This window comes from Symphalangus syndactylus, chromosome 10 (assembly GCF_028878055.3).
Source record: "Symphalangus syndactylus isolate Jambi chromosome 10, NHGRI_mSymSyn1-v2.1_pri, whole genome shotgun sequence".
NCBI lineage: Eukaryota > Metazoa > Chordata > Mammalia > Primates > Hylobatidae > Symphalangus > Symphalangus syndactylus.
Genome location: NC_072432.2, coordinates 135,316,483 through 135,337,496, shown reverse-complemented (window position 1 = coordinate 135,337,496; position 21,014 = coordinate 135,316,483). Strand labels below are relative to the sequence as shown.

General features: G+C 46.4%; 1 protein-coding gene across 1 annotated transcript in view; it reads right to left on the bottom strand.

Annotated features, from left to right (window-relative positions):
• The window catches only part of CHRNB3 (cholinergic receptor nicotinic beta 3 subunit), a 30,723-nt gene extending 12,714 nt beyond the window's left edge, over positions 1-18,009 (bottom strand). The window contains exons 1-3 of the mRNA XM_055296178.2: positions 17,991-18,009; positions 15,402-15,553; positions 13,837-13,881 (exon numbers count right to left, since the gene is read on the bottom strand). Coding sequence (XP_055152153.1) covers positions 13,837-13,881; positions 15,402-15,553; positions 17,991-18,009 — 216 coding nt within the window. The remainder of the gene's footprint in view (positions 1-13,836; positions 13,882-15,401; positions 15,554-17,990) is intronic.
• Between the last annotated feature and the right edge of the window lie 3,005 nt (positions 18,010-21,014).

Here is a 21,014-nt window from a genome sequence, read left to right as displayed (position 1 = left end):
CTTTGTTTGGAAAAGACTTGAAATACACATAGGAAGAAAGGCACAAAAATAAATGGTCGCTTGTCTCTGCTGTGAGTCTACGTTCCAAAAAAAAAAAAAAAAATTACTGAGTAGTATTATGTTAAGTAGGATATCCTTGCCTTGTTCTTGAACTTTGGGGGAAAGCATTTAGTTGTTCACCATTAAGTGTTTATGTTAGGTGTTGGGGGTTTTTGTAAATATCCTTTATTAGATTAAGGAGGATTCCTTCTATTACTAGTTTCCTGATGTTTGTTTGGGGTTTCGTCATGTTGGTCAGGCTGGTCTCGAACTCCTGACCAGGTGATCCACCCGCCTCAGCCTCCCAATGTGCTGGGATTACAGGCATGAGCCACTGCACCCAGCCTAGGTTTCTTTTCTTTTTCTTTTTTTTTGAGATGGAGTTTCGCTCTTGTCACCCAGGCTGGAGTACAATGGCGCAATCCTGGCTCACTGCAACCTCTGCCTCCAGGGTTCAAGCGATTCTCCTGCCTCAGCCTCCTTAGTAGCTAGTATTACAGGCATCCACTAACACGCCCAGCTAATTTTTGTATTTTTAATAGAGACAGGGTTTCACCATGTTGGCCAGGCTGGTCTCGAACTCCTAACTTCAGGTAATCCACCTGTCTTAGCCTCCCAAAGTGTTGGGATTACAGGCGTGAGCCACCACAACCGGCCTAAAATATAATAAATATTTATTAATGCTGTATTAGATGAGGCAACCAGTGCTTAGAGAGTTCAAATACCTGTCCGAGGCCACACAGCTAGTCAGTGAGGGAAACGGGATTCAAGGCTGCTGCACATGGCTGGATCATCCGTGCAGCCACAACTCCAGAGGTGCCCTGCACACTGAGTCTGCTGTGAAGGTGGCCCCCAGGAGATGTGCAGCCTGGTGGCCTTAATGGGCTTTAAGCTAAGGTCTGCCTGAAGCCAGATCCCCCACGCTTTTACCTCTCCCCATGCTGCACTGCAGTGGGAAAACCTGTAGCTTAAAATGCTTCCTAAGTTCAGTTGTTTCTAGCAAGCTTTCTGTGGCTCAGCTCTCGGGTATTTCTGGTGCTGATAGATATAAAGCCCAACAGTGTACTCAGGCTAAACAGCAGCTCATTCCATCTCCTCTCCATCAAAGAGAGAAAAAAAAAAACAATGATAACACAGAAAAACTGTCTGGCCTTAATAGCAAAACCCCTGTTAAAAGGCAAATAGTAAAATACAGTGAAATATCTGTTAAAGGTAATAATAAAATATAAGCAATAGTAAAATATCTAAGTAATAGGATATCCTATTACTTAACGATATTTTAGTAAATATCTGAACAGTAAAATATATGAGTAAATATCTAAATAGTAAAATATATAAGTAACAGTAAAATATCTGTTAAAGCCACACCCCCCAAGGGGGAGCTGGGCAAGTTGGCTCACGTCTGTAACCCTCTGCACTCTGGAAGGCTGAGGCAGGTGGGTTGCTTGAGCCCAAGAGTTTGAGACCAGCCTGGGCAACACAGGGAAACCCCATCTCTTCAAAAAATAAACAACAACAAAAATTAGCCGGGCGTAGTTGTGTGTCTGTGGTCCCAACTACTTTGGAGGCTGAGGTGGGAGGATCACTTGAGCCTGGGTGTTCAAGACTGCAGGCACCTGTGATTGCACCACTGCGTTCCAGCCTTGGAGACAGAGCAAGGCCCTGTTTCAAAATAAATCAGTAAATACGTGAATAAAAGTTGGGGGAATTATACAAAAAAGCATACTCTACTGTGTCCAAGTGCAGTGATGAACAATGGGAGAATTATGAGATGAGGAATGCACCACAGGGACACAGGCCTTTGGTCGTCCTCTGCTTCGGCAAGGCCACGGGAAGGAGGGGCACACCAAGAGATCTTTTTTTTTTTCTTTTTTTTTCTTTTTAATAGAGTCTCACTCTGTCGACCAGGCTGGAGTGCAGTGACGCGATCTCCGCTCACTGCAACCTCCGCTTCCTGGGTTCAAGCCATTCTCCTGCCTCAGCCTCTCCAGTAGCTGGGATGTGCCACCAGGCCTGGCTAATTTTTGTATTTTTAGTACAGATGGGGTTTTGCCATGTCGGTCAGGCTGGTCTCGAATTCCTGACCTCAAGTGATCCACCTGCCTCGGCTTCCCAAAGTGCTAGGATTACAGGTGTGAGCCACCACGCCTGGCCACCAAGAGATCTTTATACAAACAGGAGCAAATCAGATTAGGAGATAAAAAGGACACGTGCTGTATCTGCTGCCTTGAATTCACCTGCCCTCCTCTTGGTAACAGAACCCCAGTTTCCTTTTGTGGAACAACCTCACTCCACTCTCAATCCATCAGCTTTTGGGGGAGCCGATGCATCCTTCTGCTCCAGGCCTGCCTCTCAGAGCTGCCCACTGTGATTTTCAGGGACAACAGGCAACCAAATCAGATTTGGCAAGACACCACAGGGCTTCTGAGACCACTGGAAAAGAGGTGGGACAGTCTTTCCCTGATGAACTTGCACATAGGAAATGTTTTGTTTTGTTTTGTTTGAGACAGAGTCTCGCCCTTTTGTCCAGGCTAGAGTGCAGTAGTGTGATCTCGGCTCACTGCAACCTCTGCCTCCCAGGCTCAAGTGATCTTCCCACCTCAGCCTCCCAAGTATCTGGGACTACAGGAGTGCACCACGATGCCCAGCTAATTATTGTATTTTTTGTAGAGACAGGGTTTTGCCACATCGCCCAGGCTGGTCTGCAGCTCCTGAGCTCAAGTGATCCACCTGCCTCAGTCTCTCAAAGTGCTGAGATTACAGGTGTGAGCCACTGCGCCTGGCTTATAGGAAGCATTTTGAGTCTGGAGTTGATGTAGACATCCTGCTTCTGGGGGAGGGTATGGATGAGAATGGAATCAACACAGAGGACAGGGAGCCCAGAGACTCCCAGAGAGGAACCAGGTCCTGGGAATATAGCAGGGGCCCAGGATGAAGCTGCAGGTAAAGCCAGCCCTGTCCCTGGACTTTTCCGATTGTGAAAGCTAGTAAGTTTTTTTGCTAGTGTTAGTTTATGTGAGGTTTTCTGTCACTTGCAACTAAAAGGTTCTCAGCTGATCCCGGGAAGAACCTGGGTGGCTGTGCAGCTGCAGCATGCTGCAAGCACATAGCTAAGAGCACTGGGGACAGGCACAGACCTGAGAAGACCGGCTGGGGCTGTGCTGTCATGCTCCAGGTCCATCTTTAGTGAGCACAGCTAATGAGCCCAAATGCACAGCTCCTCCATCTGGAACCTAAAGATTGATGGAAACGAAATCACCTGCTTCTTGGATCCAGTTTCCTTCCTTCTACAAGGCACCGAAGGTCTTTACCTACACCCAGTTCTATCCTGCAAAGGAGGATGGGGGATGACTAAAATTCTAGCACTTCTGTCTTGTTGCAAATTGCAAAACTGCAGCAAACAAATACCAGCTTTATAAATTGTTCTAAGAGAACTAGGGCAAGCCTCAGGGGGAGGTATTTTTAAGTCAGAAAGATTTGTGTTGCTTACCTGACCTTCAACAGCAGGATTAACAGCTGTGACCAGAGATAAAACAGAGATAGTGGTTTATGGGGCTCACTGTTTTCAAAGAGTTCATTCATTCATCAAATATGCAAGGCATGTACTAGCACTGAGCACAGCTCCTCGACCTCTTATCCTGGGGCTGACTCAGATGATAAACCAGTCAACTAATAAATACCTACACCTCCTGACAGTTGCTATAAAGGAGACAGTTTGGTTATGGGATACAGAACAGTGGAGTAGACAGGGAAGGCATTTCCATGGAGATGACATTTAGACTAAACAAGCAGGGTAAGAAGGAGTCTGAGGGTTCGGCACGGTGGCTCATGCCTGTAATTCCAGCACTTCGGGAGGCCAAGGCGGGCAGATCATGAGGTCAAGAGATCGAGACCATCCTGGCCAACATGGTGAAACCCCGTCTCTACTAAAAATATAAAAATTAGCTGGGCGTGGTGGCACACATCTTTAGTCCCAGCTACTCGGGAGGCTGAGGCAGGAGAATCGCTTCAACCCGGGAGGCGGAGCTTGCAGTGAGCCGAGATCATGCCGCTGCACTCCAGACTGGTGACAGAGCAAGACACCATCTCAAAAAAAAAAAAAAAAAAAAAAAAAGAAGGATTCTGAGTGGGGCAGGGTTGCGTGGGGCAGGCAGAAGGCTAGCCAAAGATGGAACCGCCTGTGGGAAGGTGCTGGGGCAGGAAGGAAGGAGAGCATGAATGCGGGCTGCCTTCAGATCCTTGAGGAGGATATTAAAGGGATCTAGAGCAGACTCAGTTGCTCCTAACCGGTAAAGAAAAAGAGGCTAGGTGGGACTTGCGGTCAATACTGCTTACACTGGTGGCCTCAAAAGAGGAAGCACACTGGACTCCACTCACAAGCCCTGAGCTCCACACTAGGACTGCGCTTTACTAGCTGTACAACTTGGATGAGTCACTGATCTCCAGCTGCTGCATTGCTTTGCAAGGGTGAGAGAGCATTCTTCACAACCTTACTGTCCTTCTGCTATCAGACAGGGAATCACAGAGCGTTCTCCCTGACATGCCCATCAGAGGGCTCATCCAGTTTCTTTTCTGTTGTTTTTAGACAGGGTCTCACTCTGTCGCCCAGGCTGGAGTGCCGTGGTGTGATCATAGCTCATTGCAGTTTCAACCTCCTGGGCTCAAACCATCTTCCAACCTCAGCCTCCCTAGTAGCTATGACTACAGGTATGCACCAGCACGCCTGGCTAATTTTTCTTATTTTTTGTACAGACAGGGGACTCCCTATGTTGACCAGGCTGGTTTCAAACTCCTAGCCCCAAGTGATCCTCCCGCCTTGGCCTCCCAAAGTGTTGGGGTTACAGGCAGGAGCCACCACGCCCAGCCCACCCAATTCCTGCCAGGATGTGTGTTCACCACAGAGCTAGCTGTGCCCTGTAGACCAGGACCTCTGTGGATTTAGAATGGCACAAGCCACAGGACATTTGCAAGTGGCGGAGTCAGCAGTGCCCAGCTGAGGAGCCAGAGCCCAAACCTCTATCTTGTTATCTAAGGGGCTGTGAGGTTTTCTGGTCACTTCTTTGTTCTCTCTGAAACCCTGGTGGCATCTGGGGATTAAGCTCCTGTCTCTCCCTTCTTAGAGTAAGAGATGAGAAATAATATTCCGTGTTTGCATAGTGTGTTCTAGCTGAGATGCTCAAAGCCGTCGTCAAACACCAGCTCCACATCACAGCAGTTCCCGGCTTGAGAGCTGTGTTTTTGCAGGAAACAGGAGCTCACAGGATATGTCAGAGCCAAATATCAAAGTTAATCTATGACTAAGAAAAAAATGGAAAAACACTCCAACTCTAGGCCTCCTCATTCAGAAAATTGCAATTTCAAATCCATATCAAATATATATAATCCCTTAAAATTGTCTTTTCTTACATGTATTACCTGAACGATCACTCATAAATGTCTAGCTAAACCACAACCCAGAGCCAAATTTTATTTAAACCTAAATCGTAAGGCTTTTTAAAAAAACTATAAACAAAGTCCCTGAATTATTCTTTTTTTTTTTTTTTTTTTTGAGACAGAGTCTCGCTCTGTCACCCAGGCTGGAGCGCAGTGGCGCCATCTTGGCTCACTGCAAGCTCCGCCTCCCAGGTTCATGCCATTCTCCTGCCTCAGCCTCCCGAGTAGCCGGGACTACCGGCACCCCCACCATGCCCGGCTAATTTTTTGTGTTTTTAGTAGAAACGGGGTTTCACTGTGTTAGCCAGGATGGTCTCAATCTCCTGACCTCGTGATCTGCCTGCCTCGGCCTCCCAAAGTGCTGGGATTACAGGTGTGAGCCACTGCGCTCGGCCAAGTCCCCAAATTATTCTTACTTCAATGCTAATAGGACCAAAAGATAATAAGGAACAAATACTCTTTGCTGTTGTCTTGATCTGCAGTCTCTGGGACATCCCTGGGATCTCCAGTCATCTTAGATGTGAAATTCTTAAAGCCAAATTCTTGTTGATTCATTTTAATCTTAAAGGCAGCAACATGGCATATTATATGTATCATATTCCTGTTAAATTCATGAGTTATTAAGGCCAAGAAATGTGATTTGTTATTAAGGATGAAGGCCAGGCGTGGTGGCTCACCCCTGTAATCCTAGCACTTTTGGAGGCCCAGGCAGGCGATCACATGAGGTCAGGAGTTCCAGACCAGCCTAGCCAACATGGTGAAACTCCGTCTTTATTAAAAATACAAAAATTAGCCAGGCATGGTGGCACGTGCCTGTAATCACAGCTACTCAGGAGGATGAGGTGGGAGAATCACTTGAATCCGGGAGGCGCAGGTTGTGGTGAGCCGAGATCTCACCACTGTACTCCACACTCCAGCCTGGGCAACAGAGTGAGACTCTGTCTCAAAAAAAAAAAAAAAAAAAAGGATGAGAAAGCTCAAAGGTGGCAACAGAAAGTGACATTTATTGAGCTAGTCATATTCACATGCATTATCTCATATAACCCCCCAGACAACACTGTGAGCTAGGCATTACCTCTATTTAACAGATGAAGAGACTGAGGGTCAGAGAGGTGAAGTGACTTGCTCAAGTTTATATAGCAGGCCTTTTGACCCCTACTCAATTCTTACCAGGGTCCACTTGAATAAGAAGTCCAAACTTGGCCTCCTTTGCTAAGATCAGAGTAAGGTTGCAGAAAAGGAAGGAAAATCAGATCATGAGTAAAGATCTGAGATGAATTCATGAACTTCTAAGTGCCATTCCAGGTTGCGGATGGTAGACTTTTGGAGAGATCACCCAGACCTCTAGGACTAGCCCGACCTTTCCACAAGAGGTCTGCTTCTTATTTTTCCTGGGAAATCAGCTCCAGGGGTCTATCCAATAAGGCCTTCATGTGTGCTGAACTTTTGGTTGATCTAAAACAGACATCAGCTGTTGGAAAGACACTGCTACTTTAAGATGGCCTTGGCAGACATTCCAGCAGTTTTATTTTCCTCAGGATTGTCATGGGGAGAGGAGAACAAACTGTCTCAGCTACAGCGAAGCTGGGTCATTTAGTCCTCTCATTGTCTTATTTTTATATGCAACAGCGCCCAGCTCAGGGCCTTATGAGGCAGAAGGTGAAACTGACTCTGGCGGCGGGGACTCGGGTACTGGACCAGATTGAGAACTAGCTAAACAGGGCCAGGCAGAAGCAGCTTTCCATAAGACACGGCCACCAGAGCACCATGTCAGTTTACCATCGCCATGGCAATACCCAGAAGTTACTACCCCTTTCCATGGCAATGACCTGGAAGTTACCACCCACCTAGACATTCCAGCATAAACTGCCTCTTAATTTGCATATAATTAAAGGTGGGTATAAATATGCCTGCAGCCCTTGTCTGGGCGCACTGCTGGCGGGTAGCTGTGGTCTGTAGGGAGCAGTATCTCTGCCGCTGCTGTCCTTGAGTTCTTTCCTCCGTGAAGCCAGGCTAAGCCCCAGTTTTGGGGTTCACCTGCCCTGCATCACTTAGTGCAGAGTAGGCTCTCAGGACATATGGATTGAGTAAATTTGGCATTTGTTGTCATAGTGATTATTTCTATTGTAACATCTAGGCAAAAGGGCCAACCCTTGTGTCATTTCAAAAAAGGTCAGTTTGGGCCGGGCGCGGTGGCTCACGCCTGTAATCCCAGCACTTTGGGAGGCCGAGGCGGGCGGATCACGAGGTCAGGAGATCGAGACCATCCTGGCTAACACGGTGAAACCCCGTCTCTACTAAAAAAAATACAAAAAAAATTAGCCGGGCGAGGTGGCAGGCGCCTGTAGTCCCAGCTACAAGGGAGGCTGAGGCAGGAGAATGGCGTGAACCCCGGGGGGCGGAGCCTGCAGTGAGCCGAGATCGCGCCACTGCACTCCAGCCTGGGTGAAAGAGCGAGACTCCGTCTCAAAAAAAAAAAAAAAAAAAAAAAAAAAAGGTCAGTTTCGCCCAGCACAGTGGCTCACGCCTGTAATCCCAGCACTTTGGGAGGCCAAGGCGGGTGGATAACCTGAAGTCAGGAGTTCGAGGCCAGCCTGGCCAACATGATGAAACCCTCGTCTCTACTAAAAATACAAAAATTAGCTGGGCGTGGTGGCCGGCGCCTTTAATCCTGGCTACTCGGGAGGCCGAAGCAGGAGAATTACTTGAACCCAGGATGCGGAGGTTGCACTGAGCCAAGATCATGCCACTGCACTCCAGCCTGGGTGACAGAGCAAGACTCCATCTCAAAAAAAAAAAAGGTCAGTTTAATTTTCATTGTCTCTAAGGTGCTTTCCACGTTTTCCTAACCTTGATATGACAGAGCAGGATCTGAGGGGCTGGGGCAGTAAGTACTTTCTCATGTAGTTCTAGTGAGTCAGTGTTAACAATATATTTATAGTTTGTAGGGTTTTGATTACTGTCTGGAAGTACAAAGGAGGAAGACAAACTAGTTTGCAAAATAAAATCAATAAAATAAAAATAGCACCATGTAGAAGACTTCCTCTGGATGTCACTAGATTTGTGCTTTATAAAGTTCTTTCTTTGGTTGAGAGGATGGAAGAAGAGTGTCTAAATATACCAGAGGAGAGCTATGGGAACAGAGGATAAGATGGGAGAATTGGCTTAAAAAACCCCACAAGTATCTCATTTGCATGCGCTACCATGGAACATGCTTTTGTTCCAAGTATGTAGAATTTTCTTCTCCATGTGGATATGAATTAGAGAACATTTTTCAGTGTCTGGGGGGCAAATGAGGAAAGAGGGGGAATTGGGCATTTTTGTTTTGATTTTGACTGAGGGACACAGAGATGATTGCAAAGAGTTACCAATGGGTTTGCTCAAATGTGAGAGCTTTTGGATAGTGATGTTATTGGACTACTATTCACTATTCAGGTGGTTCACAACTTCTCCACCTTTTTGGCTTGTAGAACTTCTGTTTGTCCTGTAAGACTCAAATTAAATATCCCCTCCTCTTGGGAGCTTTCCCTGGCTTTCTTCCTGTCTCATTGTCATTTTTTAAGCTCCACAGTGGTTTATATGTACTTTCTTTGTGCTGTTTATCATGGTAATTATTTTTTGGTAACTAACGCTATGTCCTCTTCTTTCAGGTGGTGCTGTGTGTTACTCTTTATACATCTAGGATCTAGCAGGGCGCCTGGCAAATAGGATGTAAATAAATCCTGGTGAATGGATGGAAGATGGAGTGGATCCTAACTTCATTCTCTCCTGAATTCTTTCTAGACCAACTCCATCAGATGTTCCGGAGATTGAGGAATCAAAGCCTTAGAAGACCAGGGTTAGGAAAGTATACAGGAACAGGACTAACAGGAGAACAGGACACTCTCCAAACTCTCCCTCCAGTCTAAGGCAAGTGAAAAGTTTCTCTACATAAGTCGGACTTCCCTAACAGTGCTTAACCCTGGGCAAGTCACTTCCACTCTCCAGTTCTCAGTTTCCTCATCTGCAAAGTTAGGATAATAATAGAACCTCCCTTATAGGATGGCTGTGAAAATTAAATGGGATTATTCCCGTTACACAGTTAGCATAGTGCCTGGGCACTTAATAAGTACTCAGTACATCTTATTATTAGCTGCTCTGGAACTAAGATCTGTGTAAAACACCAATGATAGCTTTTTATAAATATCTGTTTTATCTTGGTTTTCTTTTTTCATCTTTTTTTTTTTGAATCTTTCAGCTTTCTTTAATCCATATAGCTTTAAAGAGTTGTTTTTTTTTTTTTTTTTTTTTTTTTTTTTTTTTTGAGAAGGAGTCTTGCCGTGTCGCCCAGGCTGGAGTGCAGTGATGCGATCTCGGCTCACTGCAAGCTTCACCTCCCAAGTACAACTGATTCTCCTGCCTCAGCCTCCTAAGTAGCTGGGACTGCAGGTGCCCGCCACCACTCCCGCCTAATTTTTTTTTGTATTTTTAGTAGAGATGGGGTTTCACCGTGTTAGCCAGGATGGTCTCAATCTCCTGTCCTTGTGATCCACCCGCCTCAGCCTCCCAAAGTGCTGGGATTACAGGCGTGAGCCACCAAGCCCGGCCAAAAAGCTTTTTTTAAAAAGCATAAAAATAACATCATGGAAGAGCTCAATGCCTCCTGTTGCAGGCAGCCTTCTCTTCTTGCCACCCACTGTTATAAAAATGACCTTTCTTTTCTGCCCCAACATTGTCTGTGCCATAACAGCGCGTATTAACTAATATCCACTGTAACATTTCCCACTCTGAACTCAATCTGTGCAAATAGACTTCACGTTGACTATATCCTCTGTAGTTTTCTGGAATGTGAAGCTTCGTTTCTCCTGCTTTGGCTCCTCCTGTGATCTAGAAGCAGGGTTTAGTGTTCAAGGAGGAGGCTGCATATGGACAGAAAGATCCTGGCCAGGGGTTAGGAAACCCAGATTCCTGCCAGATGAGGACTGGACTCTTCTATCTCTATAAAACAGGGGTAATGCTGTCTCTATTCCTAAGTCAGGTGGTAGAGAGGTTTAAATGAGATAAACCTCATTTATGCATTTGTGAATTAAACACAATTAAAGTATATTAATCTCAATAGATATTGGAGACTCGGAAGAGTGGGAGGGTGGGAGGTGGATGAGGGATGAGAAATTACCTAATGGTTACAATGTACATTAGTATTTAGGTACACTAGAAGCCTAGACTTCAGCACTGCGAAGATACCTGTGTAACAAAACTGCACTTGTACCTTATATATTTATACCTTAAAAAGTCGATTATTCTCATTGCTTCTATTAAATGGGAACTTCAGTCAGTGGGCTGACTTTTCCAAGTGTCAGTGTGCTCCATGCCTGTGGATTTCTCCTGCTTAGTTTTGGGTATTGAATTGACTTTCAGGATTTAATTCCACCTCGATTTGAAGACACCCACCAGGCTTCTGGGATTCTGGTGGCACACTTTGTGGGAAGTCCCTTCCAAAGCTGTAGCTGAGGCCCTCAGGGCCCTCGGCGCCCACTCTTTTGTGTCTAATGCTGTTCTCTTTGGCCAAAATGACTCCTTATTTTCAAAAGCACAAGAAAAGTGAAAAGACCTACTATCCCCATGTGAAGGCCCAAAGTCCCTGGACCCCTGCTTTCTGTGAGAGATTAGAGGTTAATCTCGGCCAGGCAAAGTGGCTCATGCCTGTAATCCCAGCACTTTGGGCTGACATCAGGGGTTCAAGACCAGCCTGGCCAACATGCTGAAACCCCGTCTCTACTAAAAATACGAAAATTAGCCAGGTGTGGTGGCATGTGCCTGTAGTCCCAGCTACTTGGGAGGCTGAGGCAGAAGAATCTCTTGAACCCAGGAGGCAGAGGTTGCAGCGAGCCGAGATCGACCCACTGCACTCTAGCCTAGGTGACAGAGTGAGACACAGACTCAAAAAAAAAAAAAAGACAGCAGTGGGGGAAGGAAGCGTGCAGTAAAGGTTTGTGTGTTTGTTTGATTTTTTGTTAACTTCTAAGCCTGTTTTCATCTTAAGAGGAAAGTGTGGGTTCTTTTCTCCCCTGCAAGCTTGAATATGGGATTTCTTCTTGGCCTTTATCAACTCAAAATACTTCCCAATTCTACGGCCTCTGAATTGCAAAAGTGGGTAAGTCACTGGGGAATTAGATGGGCGTATAGCAAGGTATGTTTATTTAAATGGTATTTTTATATATACATTCCAAGCTTATTATTTTCTTCTGGATATTTTTATGTGCAAGTAAAACAATATTCAGACCGTTTCTACTGATTGGAGAATCAGATGAGTAGAAAGCACTGAAAATCATGATAGTTCTCCAAATCTCACTAAAGTTGTTGGGTGGGAGAAATTTGATGACATGAAATGAAGCTGGGGGAAACTCCTTGCTGTTTCTTGTATCCATTGCTCCTTATAAAGCACTAGCAGAAAGATATCCCACCAGGAATATTTTTAAACTATGGGGCAAATTAGGCAACATCTGGACAAAATACTTAGGGTGGGTGCGGTGGCTCACGCCTGTAATCCCAGCACTTTCGGAGGCCGAGGTGAGCAGATCACCTGAGGCCAAGAGTTCAAGACCAATTTGGCCAACATGGTGAAACCCCATCTCTACTAAAAATACAAAAATTAGCCGGGCGTGGTGGCATGTGCCTGTAGTCCCTGCTACTCAGGAGGCTGAGGCAAGAGGATCGCTTGAACCTGGGAGGCAGAGGTTGCAGTGAGCCGAGATTGCGCCATTGCACTCCAGCCTGGATGATAGAGTGAGATTCGGTCTCAAAAAAAAAGAAAAAGAAAAAGGAAAACAAACAAACAAACAAAAAACTTTAGAAAATCAAATATTACATGTTCTCGCTTAGAAGTGGGAGCTAAACAACTGGTAACCATGGACACAAAGATGGGAACAAAACACACTGGGGACTCCAAAAGTGATGCAGGGGGAGGGAAGGAAGGAGGGAGGGAGGGGAATAAGTTGAAAAACTACCTGTTGGGTATGATGTTCACTATTTGGGTGATGGGTTCACTAGAAGCCCAAACCCCAGCATCACGCAATATATCCATGTAACAAACCTGCACATGTAACTCCTGAATCTAGAAAATAAATAAACACATACAGTGGCTCAAGTCTGTAATCCCAGCACTTTGGGAGGCCGGGGTGGGCGGATCACTTGAGGCCAGGAATTTGAGGCCAGCCTGGCCAACATGGTGAAACCCCGTTTCTACTAAAAGTACAAAAATCAGCTGGGCGTGGTGGCGGGAACCTGTAATCCCAGCTGCTTAGGAGGTTGAGGCACAAGAATCACTTGAACCTGGGAGGCAGAGGTTGCAGTGAGCCGAGATCATGCCACTGCACTCCAGCCTGGGCGGCAGAATGAGACTGTGTCTCAGATAAATATGTAAATAAATATGAGAAAACTAAATTTAAAAAAAAACCACTGGCAAAATAAAAACACAAGCAATTAAACCAAGTTTATTTATTTATTTATTTTGACTCAGGCTTTTGCTCTGTCACCCAGGCTGGAATGCAGTGGCACGATCTTGGCTCACTGCAGCCTCTGCCACCTGGGTTCAAGCAATTCTGCCTCAGCCTCCCGAGTAGCTGGGATAAACCAGACTTCTTACCTGCTATCAAATGTCAATATTTTCTCTTTGTAGATAACATATGCGAAACTGGGATTTGAATGGTAATTATTTACTGACAATCCTAGAACAAACTCCTTTGGGCACACTCCCCTGACTTTAGGAAATAAGCTCTAGCCAAGCTAAAAGCAATTATCTAAGAAGAAAGCTGAGGACTATTCAAAATGCATTTTCAGTGATGTCAGGAAAACACGTATTCATCATTTTGTTTCAGGCTTCACTCTGTTCTGAAATTAATAATGGGCAGCCCCGTTATTCCCTCATTCAGGGTTCAGTTCTTCCTTGGAAGCAACAAGAGGTATTAGAGGTAGATTCTACCCACAGAGGACCAGAGAAGGCTAGGGAGGATGTAGCCCTGAATTTTCCCACCCAGCTGCAGTTCCCTACCTGGGGGAAAGTGGTGCATCCTGGAGGCTCTTTGTTGTTTTCTCTAAGTGGTCCCAGGGCCCATCCCCAGGCCTTATGGCAGCAGAGTCACCTCTGCCCGCTCCATGAGCAGCTCTACTGCTGGGAGCAACCATGCACAACAGTGTGTACTCAGGGGCTTGCCAGGATCAACTCCCCAGCACTCACAACGGAAAATAAAAGCCATAGACCCTTCCCGCAAATCTCCCTGAGGAACACGATATGCCTTCTTAAATAATTGTTTTTCAGATGGGAGCCTTTCTAAATAGAAAATAAGTGACTGGGTTAGCAGACACAATCCTTGGATTGAAATTTACCTGTTTGAGCCACACATTGGTTGTCATCAGCTGATTCTTTTCATCCTAAGAAAATGACAATTAAAAAAATACTGTAAGTTGAAGTGAAAATAAGTTGTGATTTTTGTTGTTTTAGAAATGGGGTCTCAAGATGTTGCCCAGGCCGGAGTGCAGTGGTGCCACCATAGCTCACTGCACCCTCAACCTCTGGGGCTCAAGCCATTCTTCCACCCCAGCCCCCAAGGAGCTCACTATAGGTGCACACCACTACACCCAGTTGTTTTTTGTTTGGTTTTGATTAGAAAAATCTATCTGAATCTTACCTTTGAGGTGTTAAAAGTGCAAAAGATTCTCAATTTACAATAGTCGAATGGCATGTAAACAGTCAAATGGCATATAAATAGTCAAATGGCATGCAGATTTTCCTTAAAACGAAAAACAACTGAAACAAGTAGCAGTTCATTGTGGCTATATGTACATAAAATTGGATAACCCAGAAGGCACTTTAAAGGTACAAAGTAGGCTGGGCGCAGTGGCTCACACCTATAATCCCAGTACTTTGGGAGGCCGAGGAGGGTAGATCACCTGAGGTCAGGAGTTCGAGACCAGCCTGTCCAACATGGCGAAACCCTGTCTGTACTAAAAATACAAAAATTAGCTGGGCATCGTGGCACACGCCTGTAATCCCAGCTACTCGGGAAGCTGAGGCAGGAGAATCACTTGAACCTGGGAAATGGAGGTTGCAAGTGAGCCAAGATCGTGCTACTGCACTCCAGCCTGTGTGAAACAAAGTCTCTGTCTCAACAATAATAATAATAATAATAATGAAGGTACAAAGTAGAGGGAAATAATAGCTAAATTGGAGATGGGCTTTGCATGACTTCCTAGAAGGAATCCTGGGGTATTGAGCCAGCCAGGGCAGGTGAGTGTGCGCACATGTGTGTAGTGGGGTGGAGAATATGGACAACATAGGAGGATTCTTCTGGGGCTTTGGGGATCATAGCAGGACAATTTTGTTGCATTTAGGGAGTTAAAGTTCACTGGTTTCTTCTAAGAACACAATCATGGCAGAAAGGCAAGCTCAAAAGGAAAATTAGAATGTGAAGGCATGGGTGAGTTCAGGAGAGGTGACCGGGCTGCCTAGGGAGAGCAGGAATGGGCCTTACTCTGGGCACTGTTGTTACCACCCTGTGTCCCTGCAGACTCCCCTACCAGCCCAGGGCATAGCCAGGGAGGATCCAAGATCACAGCACGTCAGCCCCAGGCTCAGCCCTTCTTCTCTGCAGTTCCCAGCCCTCCTCCCTGGGTGTTCAGCAAACTGGGCCAGGAGCAATGACTATCTTAGCAACCACATCCTCCCCACAGCAAATCTTCCCACACTAACAGTGCTGCAATGAAAATTTACCCCGTGACAACTTCTCGTTCTTTCCTTGGGTCATTTTAGTGGCTTCTTGGGGGCAGATTTTCTCTCACAGTAAATTATTTTTAAAAATGAAATGGCAGACATAGGGAAAAAATATATTTTAGACTCATAAACAGGTTAAGGAATGCATGTTCTTTTTAGCCAAGTGCCAAGGATTACTCACCACATCTACAAGCTGGGATATTTTCAATCCAAAATATACTTTTATGGTGTCATTAGAATGTAATACAGGGCGGACCCATTTCTGATAGCCTTGGAACAAATGTCTGAGGAGGGCATCTTCATTTTCGGCGATTGAGTTGAAACCTGCGGTGGCTGTAAAAGAATCATGGGGGGACCTGGGTTAATGGGAGGGGCACGATGCCTGGATGAGTGTCCCGTGGCTCCTGTGGCCTTGGCCTCCTGCACCATGGGCTATGTCTGTTTCTAAACAGCCCAGTTCCTGAAAGGCAACTTGGAGCATGCAAGAGTCTCCATGTCCACACCCACCTCCCTCCAAACACACACAGCTGAAAACAGAATCCACATTTGTGTGTGTGTGTGTGTGTATGAATTTTTTTTGAGACAGAGTCTCACTCTGTTGCTCAGGCTGGAGTGCATTGGCGCGATCTCGGCTCACTGCAAGCTGCGCCTCCAGGGTTCACACCATTCTCCTGCCTCAGCCTCCCGAGTAGCTGGGACTACAGGTGCCTGCCACCACGCCCGGCTAATTTTTTGTATTTTTAGTAGAGACGGGGTTTCCTCATGTTAGCCAGGATGGTCTCAATCTCCTGACCTTATGATCTGCCCTCCTCAGCCTCCCAAAGTGCTGGGATTACAGGCGTGAGCCACCGCGCCCAGCCCAGAATCCACATTTTACCCAGAGCTGCACTGTCTCACGAGATTTTCCCATCAGGGGTCAACACCCAGGTCCCAAAAGCTCCATCTGCAGCCACCCTGACCCCCACCTCTGGTCCCATCTGCAACGCTCCCTCTTCACAGAGATGGGCCCTGCCCACAGCTGTTCTCCGTCCCTGAGCCTCCAGCATCTCCCATTGGAAGTTTCTTGTCATTTGTCACACCTGTCTTCCTCTGGAGCTCCCTGACGATGGCCGCAGTGGGCATTATATTTGATCATGTTTACCCAGCACCTAGAACAGTGCCTGGCCCATAGTGGGTGTTCGTTTTATGTGTGTTAGTAGATGTCAGTCGGCACGTGGTCACTGAACACCAGCCGTGTGCCCCTCATGGTCCTCTTGTCTTTTTCCCAAGGAAGTCTTTCCTTGCAAAGTCCTTCCTTGGTCAGCAGCCAGGATGTCACACTCTGCCCAGTGCCTCACTGTGTGAGAACCTCAGAAACACCCAGTGTTAAGCTTTAACCCTCCAGTTGGGGAAATGGCTTAGGAATGCAGTCCCAAAATAGAGTTCTATTTCCTTACAATGCCGTGCTATCACATTTAAAACAAGGAAGCCCCCTACTTTTAAAAAAAGAAGGCAAGGTCTCACTATGTTGCCCAGGCTAGAGTGCAGTGGCCATTCACAGGTGCAGTCCCATTACTGATCAGCATGGGAGTTTTAACCTGCCCCTCCTTGTCTGTTCAGCACCCGATTAATATCCTACAGCAACTCATTCTGCACCATGTCCTGACCATAGAAAACCTTTTTATTCCCAGTGAGACACCCATATGCTGGGTAATGATCTCATGAGATACATACCCTCCAGGTTTGCCCACTCAAAATCCAGGGATTCTTTTAGGAAGAAAAGCAAAACAGTGCACGATCCCCCTGTGTGCAGGAGGCTTCCGTAGGCACTTTCCTAAGAGAGGAGCAATTCCAGGTGCCTCTGTCCCAGCACCTCAGAGGCGTGGGTGAGGTGGGCCGTGTGCTCTGATGGTGCCCAGCCCCATTTTCCTCCACATAAAATGCAAATGAGTGATAGGGAGAGACACAACCTTACATTTGTGCTTATTTATTTAAAAACTGTGGGCCAGGCATGGTGGCTCACACCTGTAATCCTAGCACTTTGGGAGGCTAAGGTGGGAGGATCTTTTGAGCCCAGGAGTTGGAGACCAGCCTAGGCAACATAGGAAGACCCTGTCTTACAAAAATAAAAAAATTAGCTGGGCGTGGTGGCACACCCCTATGGTCCCAGCTACTTGGGAGGCTGGGGCAGGAGGATGGCTTGAGTCCTGGAAGTCAAGGCTGCAGTGAGTGGTGGTAGCACCACCGCACTCCAGCCTAGGTGACAGAGCAAGATCCTGTCTCAAAAAAATTTTTTTTTAATAAACAAAAACTGATCAGTTGATTACTATTAGTACCAAGAGCAGCACTGGGAGCAGCCAGCTGGGCAGCCACCAGGGTGTCAGTCTGTAAAGAGCCAGGAAACCTTCCCGGAACCCCACAGCCTCTATACATCCCAGCCCTGATTGTTCCCCACCACCTCCACCAGGGCCATGCTGAGGGCACAGATTCTCTCTCTCTCGGGCTCCTGCACTGCTTCCTAATTGTTTCCACTCTTGACCTTTCTACAGTCCATTCCCCACACAGCAGCTAGAGGATTATGTCAGTTCCCCGCTAAGCGCTCCAGATGGTTTCCCATCACACTCAGAAAGAAACATCCTAAGTCCCACCACAGTCTCCCTGACCCCGTATGGCCCTAACTGTGCACCACCCCCACCGTACTGCCCACATCCTCCTCCCCAGCCCTCGGGCCAGTCTGCGATTCCCAGAACAAGCCAGAATGCATCTGCTTGGGGAAAGTTCTTACCCTTACCCGGAGAGCCCACAGCCATCCCTTCACTTGTCCAGTCTTTGCTCAAATGTCATTTCCTTGAGTAAGTCATTTCAGGTTACACTATTTAAAAATCCCTCTCCTCTCTATCCTCTTAGGGTACTTCATCTTCCAGTAGAGAACCTAATCATATCACATTTATCTGTTTATTGTTGTCTCCCCTCCCTAGATGATGCCAGCTCCAGGAAGTTGGGGATTGTCTTCCTCACTCCTGTATTCCCAGCTCCCAGAACAGTGACTGTCACCCAGCAGCTGTTGAGCTAATGGCTGTTGAGTGGACAACCACTCGAGCAACAATGCAGTCAGCTTCGTGGACTTTGTTTTACTGAGGGGCATCTGGAGAGTTGGGGCCAGAAGTGAATTGCTCAAGAGAAGAGGGAAGCAGTGAGGACACAGCTGTCCTCCTCCATCTATCCCCAGGTCAGGCAGCCCCCTCCTCTAAGGCAGAGAATATTGTTTGAAAGGCACTTGTCTTCACTTATTTTGTGCTGCTACAACAGGATACCACAACCTGAGGAACTCATAATGAACAGAAATGTATTGGCTTATGGTTCTAGAGACTGGGAAGTCCAAGATCATGGGCATCTGGTGAGATCACCAGCATCTGGTCAGGGCCTTCCTGCTGCATCAGACATGATGGAAGCGCAAAGAGGGGATGAGAGAGACAAGAGGGTGCCAAGCCCTCCCATGATAATGGCATAAATCCATTCATGAGGGTGGTGCCTCCATGACCCAAACACCTACCATTAGGCCCCACCTCCCAACACTACTGTGTTGGGGGTCAAATTTCCAGCACATGAACTTTGGGGAACACATTCAAACCACAGCAGCATTGTGGCAGACACTGCCAGTTCCCTGCCCAACAGGCATTCCCCCCTTTTCCTTGGCAACAGATGCTAAATTTATTCAGGGTTGCATGGTGCCAGCTTAAAAAGCTCAGCTCTGGGCTCCCTTGCATCTGGGAATGGCCTGTGGCACATGTAGCCAATTAGATACGAACAGAAGCTGTTGGGATTGGGGTGGTTAGAGGAAAGGTTGTTAAAAAGGATGGACTTGATCTGACATGTTTGCCTCCTTCTTTTTGTCTGAAACTGGAGATTTGGCCACTCATCTGTCTTGAAAACCTGATGAAAGCTACACACATAGGAGGGCAGAATGGAAAGACACGCAGAACCTGGGTTTCTGATAGCCCTGCACTATTGGCCTCCAAATTTCTTGGTATGTGAGAAAAGCAATCTCCTATTTGGTTAAGCCACAGTAGCCACTGACAGGCATCTGAACACAGCCCTGATGGCTGCTTGCACCACCTGACTAGCTGCTGAGATGCTGAAGTTCTTACAGAGTCCCTGAGTCCCAGGTCAGCCAAATTAGCACAAATTACTGAAGACACCATCTCACAATGGATGCAGGCACGCCAGGGAGGCCAAGAACAACTGAATGATGCCTGAACCAACACATGCAAGCATACACACACACACACACACACACACACACCCCTATTAGCTCAGACAACCGTGAGCCAGGAGAATTTTGGACACATAAGAGAGAGGGTTCCTGAAGATGAGCAGGGACTGTAACCATGAACTTCCTTTCCCAAAAGGAAAATTGTCTAGTCATTCTGAAAGGAGGTGGAGTTGCACGTTGGGAGGGGAAATCTAGAATTCTGACCTGACATGCTTAGCGTTTGCACTTACGCAGCTGTGCTCCCTGTGAAGGTATAGGAATCCTGCTCTTCACCAAGATCCAGGGGCAGCAAGCAGCTCTGCTCTTTCAGGCACAACATACATCTCCACCTGTCTTAGCACTGTCAGAAGGCGCACTTTCCGTCTGAATTAACAAAAAGCACGAACCGTACTGGTTGTTAGGGACTGAATGTTTATATCACTCAAAAATCAAATGTTTAAGCCCTAACCCCCAATGTGACTGTATTTAAAGACAGAGCCTATAAGGAGGAGGCACAGAGGACACACCATGTGAGGACACAGCAAGAAGGCAGCTGTCTGCAAGCCAGGAACAGAGCCCTCACCAGAAACTGACTTTCTAGCACGTGATCACAGACTTCCAGCCTCCAGAACTGTGAAAAAATAAATGTCTGTTTTTAATCAGTCTATGGTATTTTGTGATGGCAGCCTGACTAATGCAAATCTGTTCTGACCAAAACAGACTTTATCCCCCTAACAAAAAAAGCCAAAGATTAAATGATTTCTACCTAATATCTTCAAAATTCCAGAACCTTTCCAAAATAGAAGCTGAAGTCATTGGCATTACTGGAGCAGACTTAGAGGATAAGCCTGGAAACGTTTTTGGTTTGTCCTTCTTGTGAAACAGAACATTATGAGAAAGGCCAAGTGCTTCTCACAGTTGATCCTTTGAGATCAGGGCCTCCATAAATATTTGATGATGTTTGATGAATGAACAAATGAACACATGAACAAAAGGCCATAACAGGGCTTTCTGTGACCCAGGGGAATGAGGCAGAGCCAGCCTGGCTCACTGCTCCTGAAGATGTAAAATCACAGATGCGCTCAAAGTTTCCAGGACAAGTGGTCTTTGTATTATAGAATAAAAGAATTCCTGGAAAGTTGTGCATAGACCAAATTTTTGCAAAATAACTTATATTTTAAATTAATCACAATATTCTAAGATCCATCTCAGTAATCCATTGAGAAACCAAGAATTTTTTCTCAGAAGATGAGTGTTCTCCATTGTGGATACATATATATATATATTTTTTTTTTAGACGAGGTCTTGCTCTGTCACCCCGGCTGAAGGGCAGTGGCATGATCTTGGCTCACGGCAACCTCTGCCTCCTGGATTCAAGCAATTCTCATGCCTCAGCTTCCTGAGTAGCTGGGATTACAGGTGTGCACCAACATGCCCAGCTAATTTTTGTATTTTTAGTAGAGACAGGGTTTCGCTACATTGGTCAGGCTGGTCTCTAACTCCCGACCTCAAGTGATCTGCCCGCCTCGGCCTCCCAAAGTGCTGGGATTACAGGCATGAGCC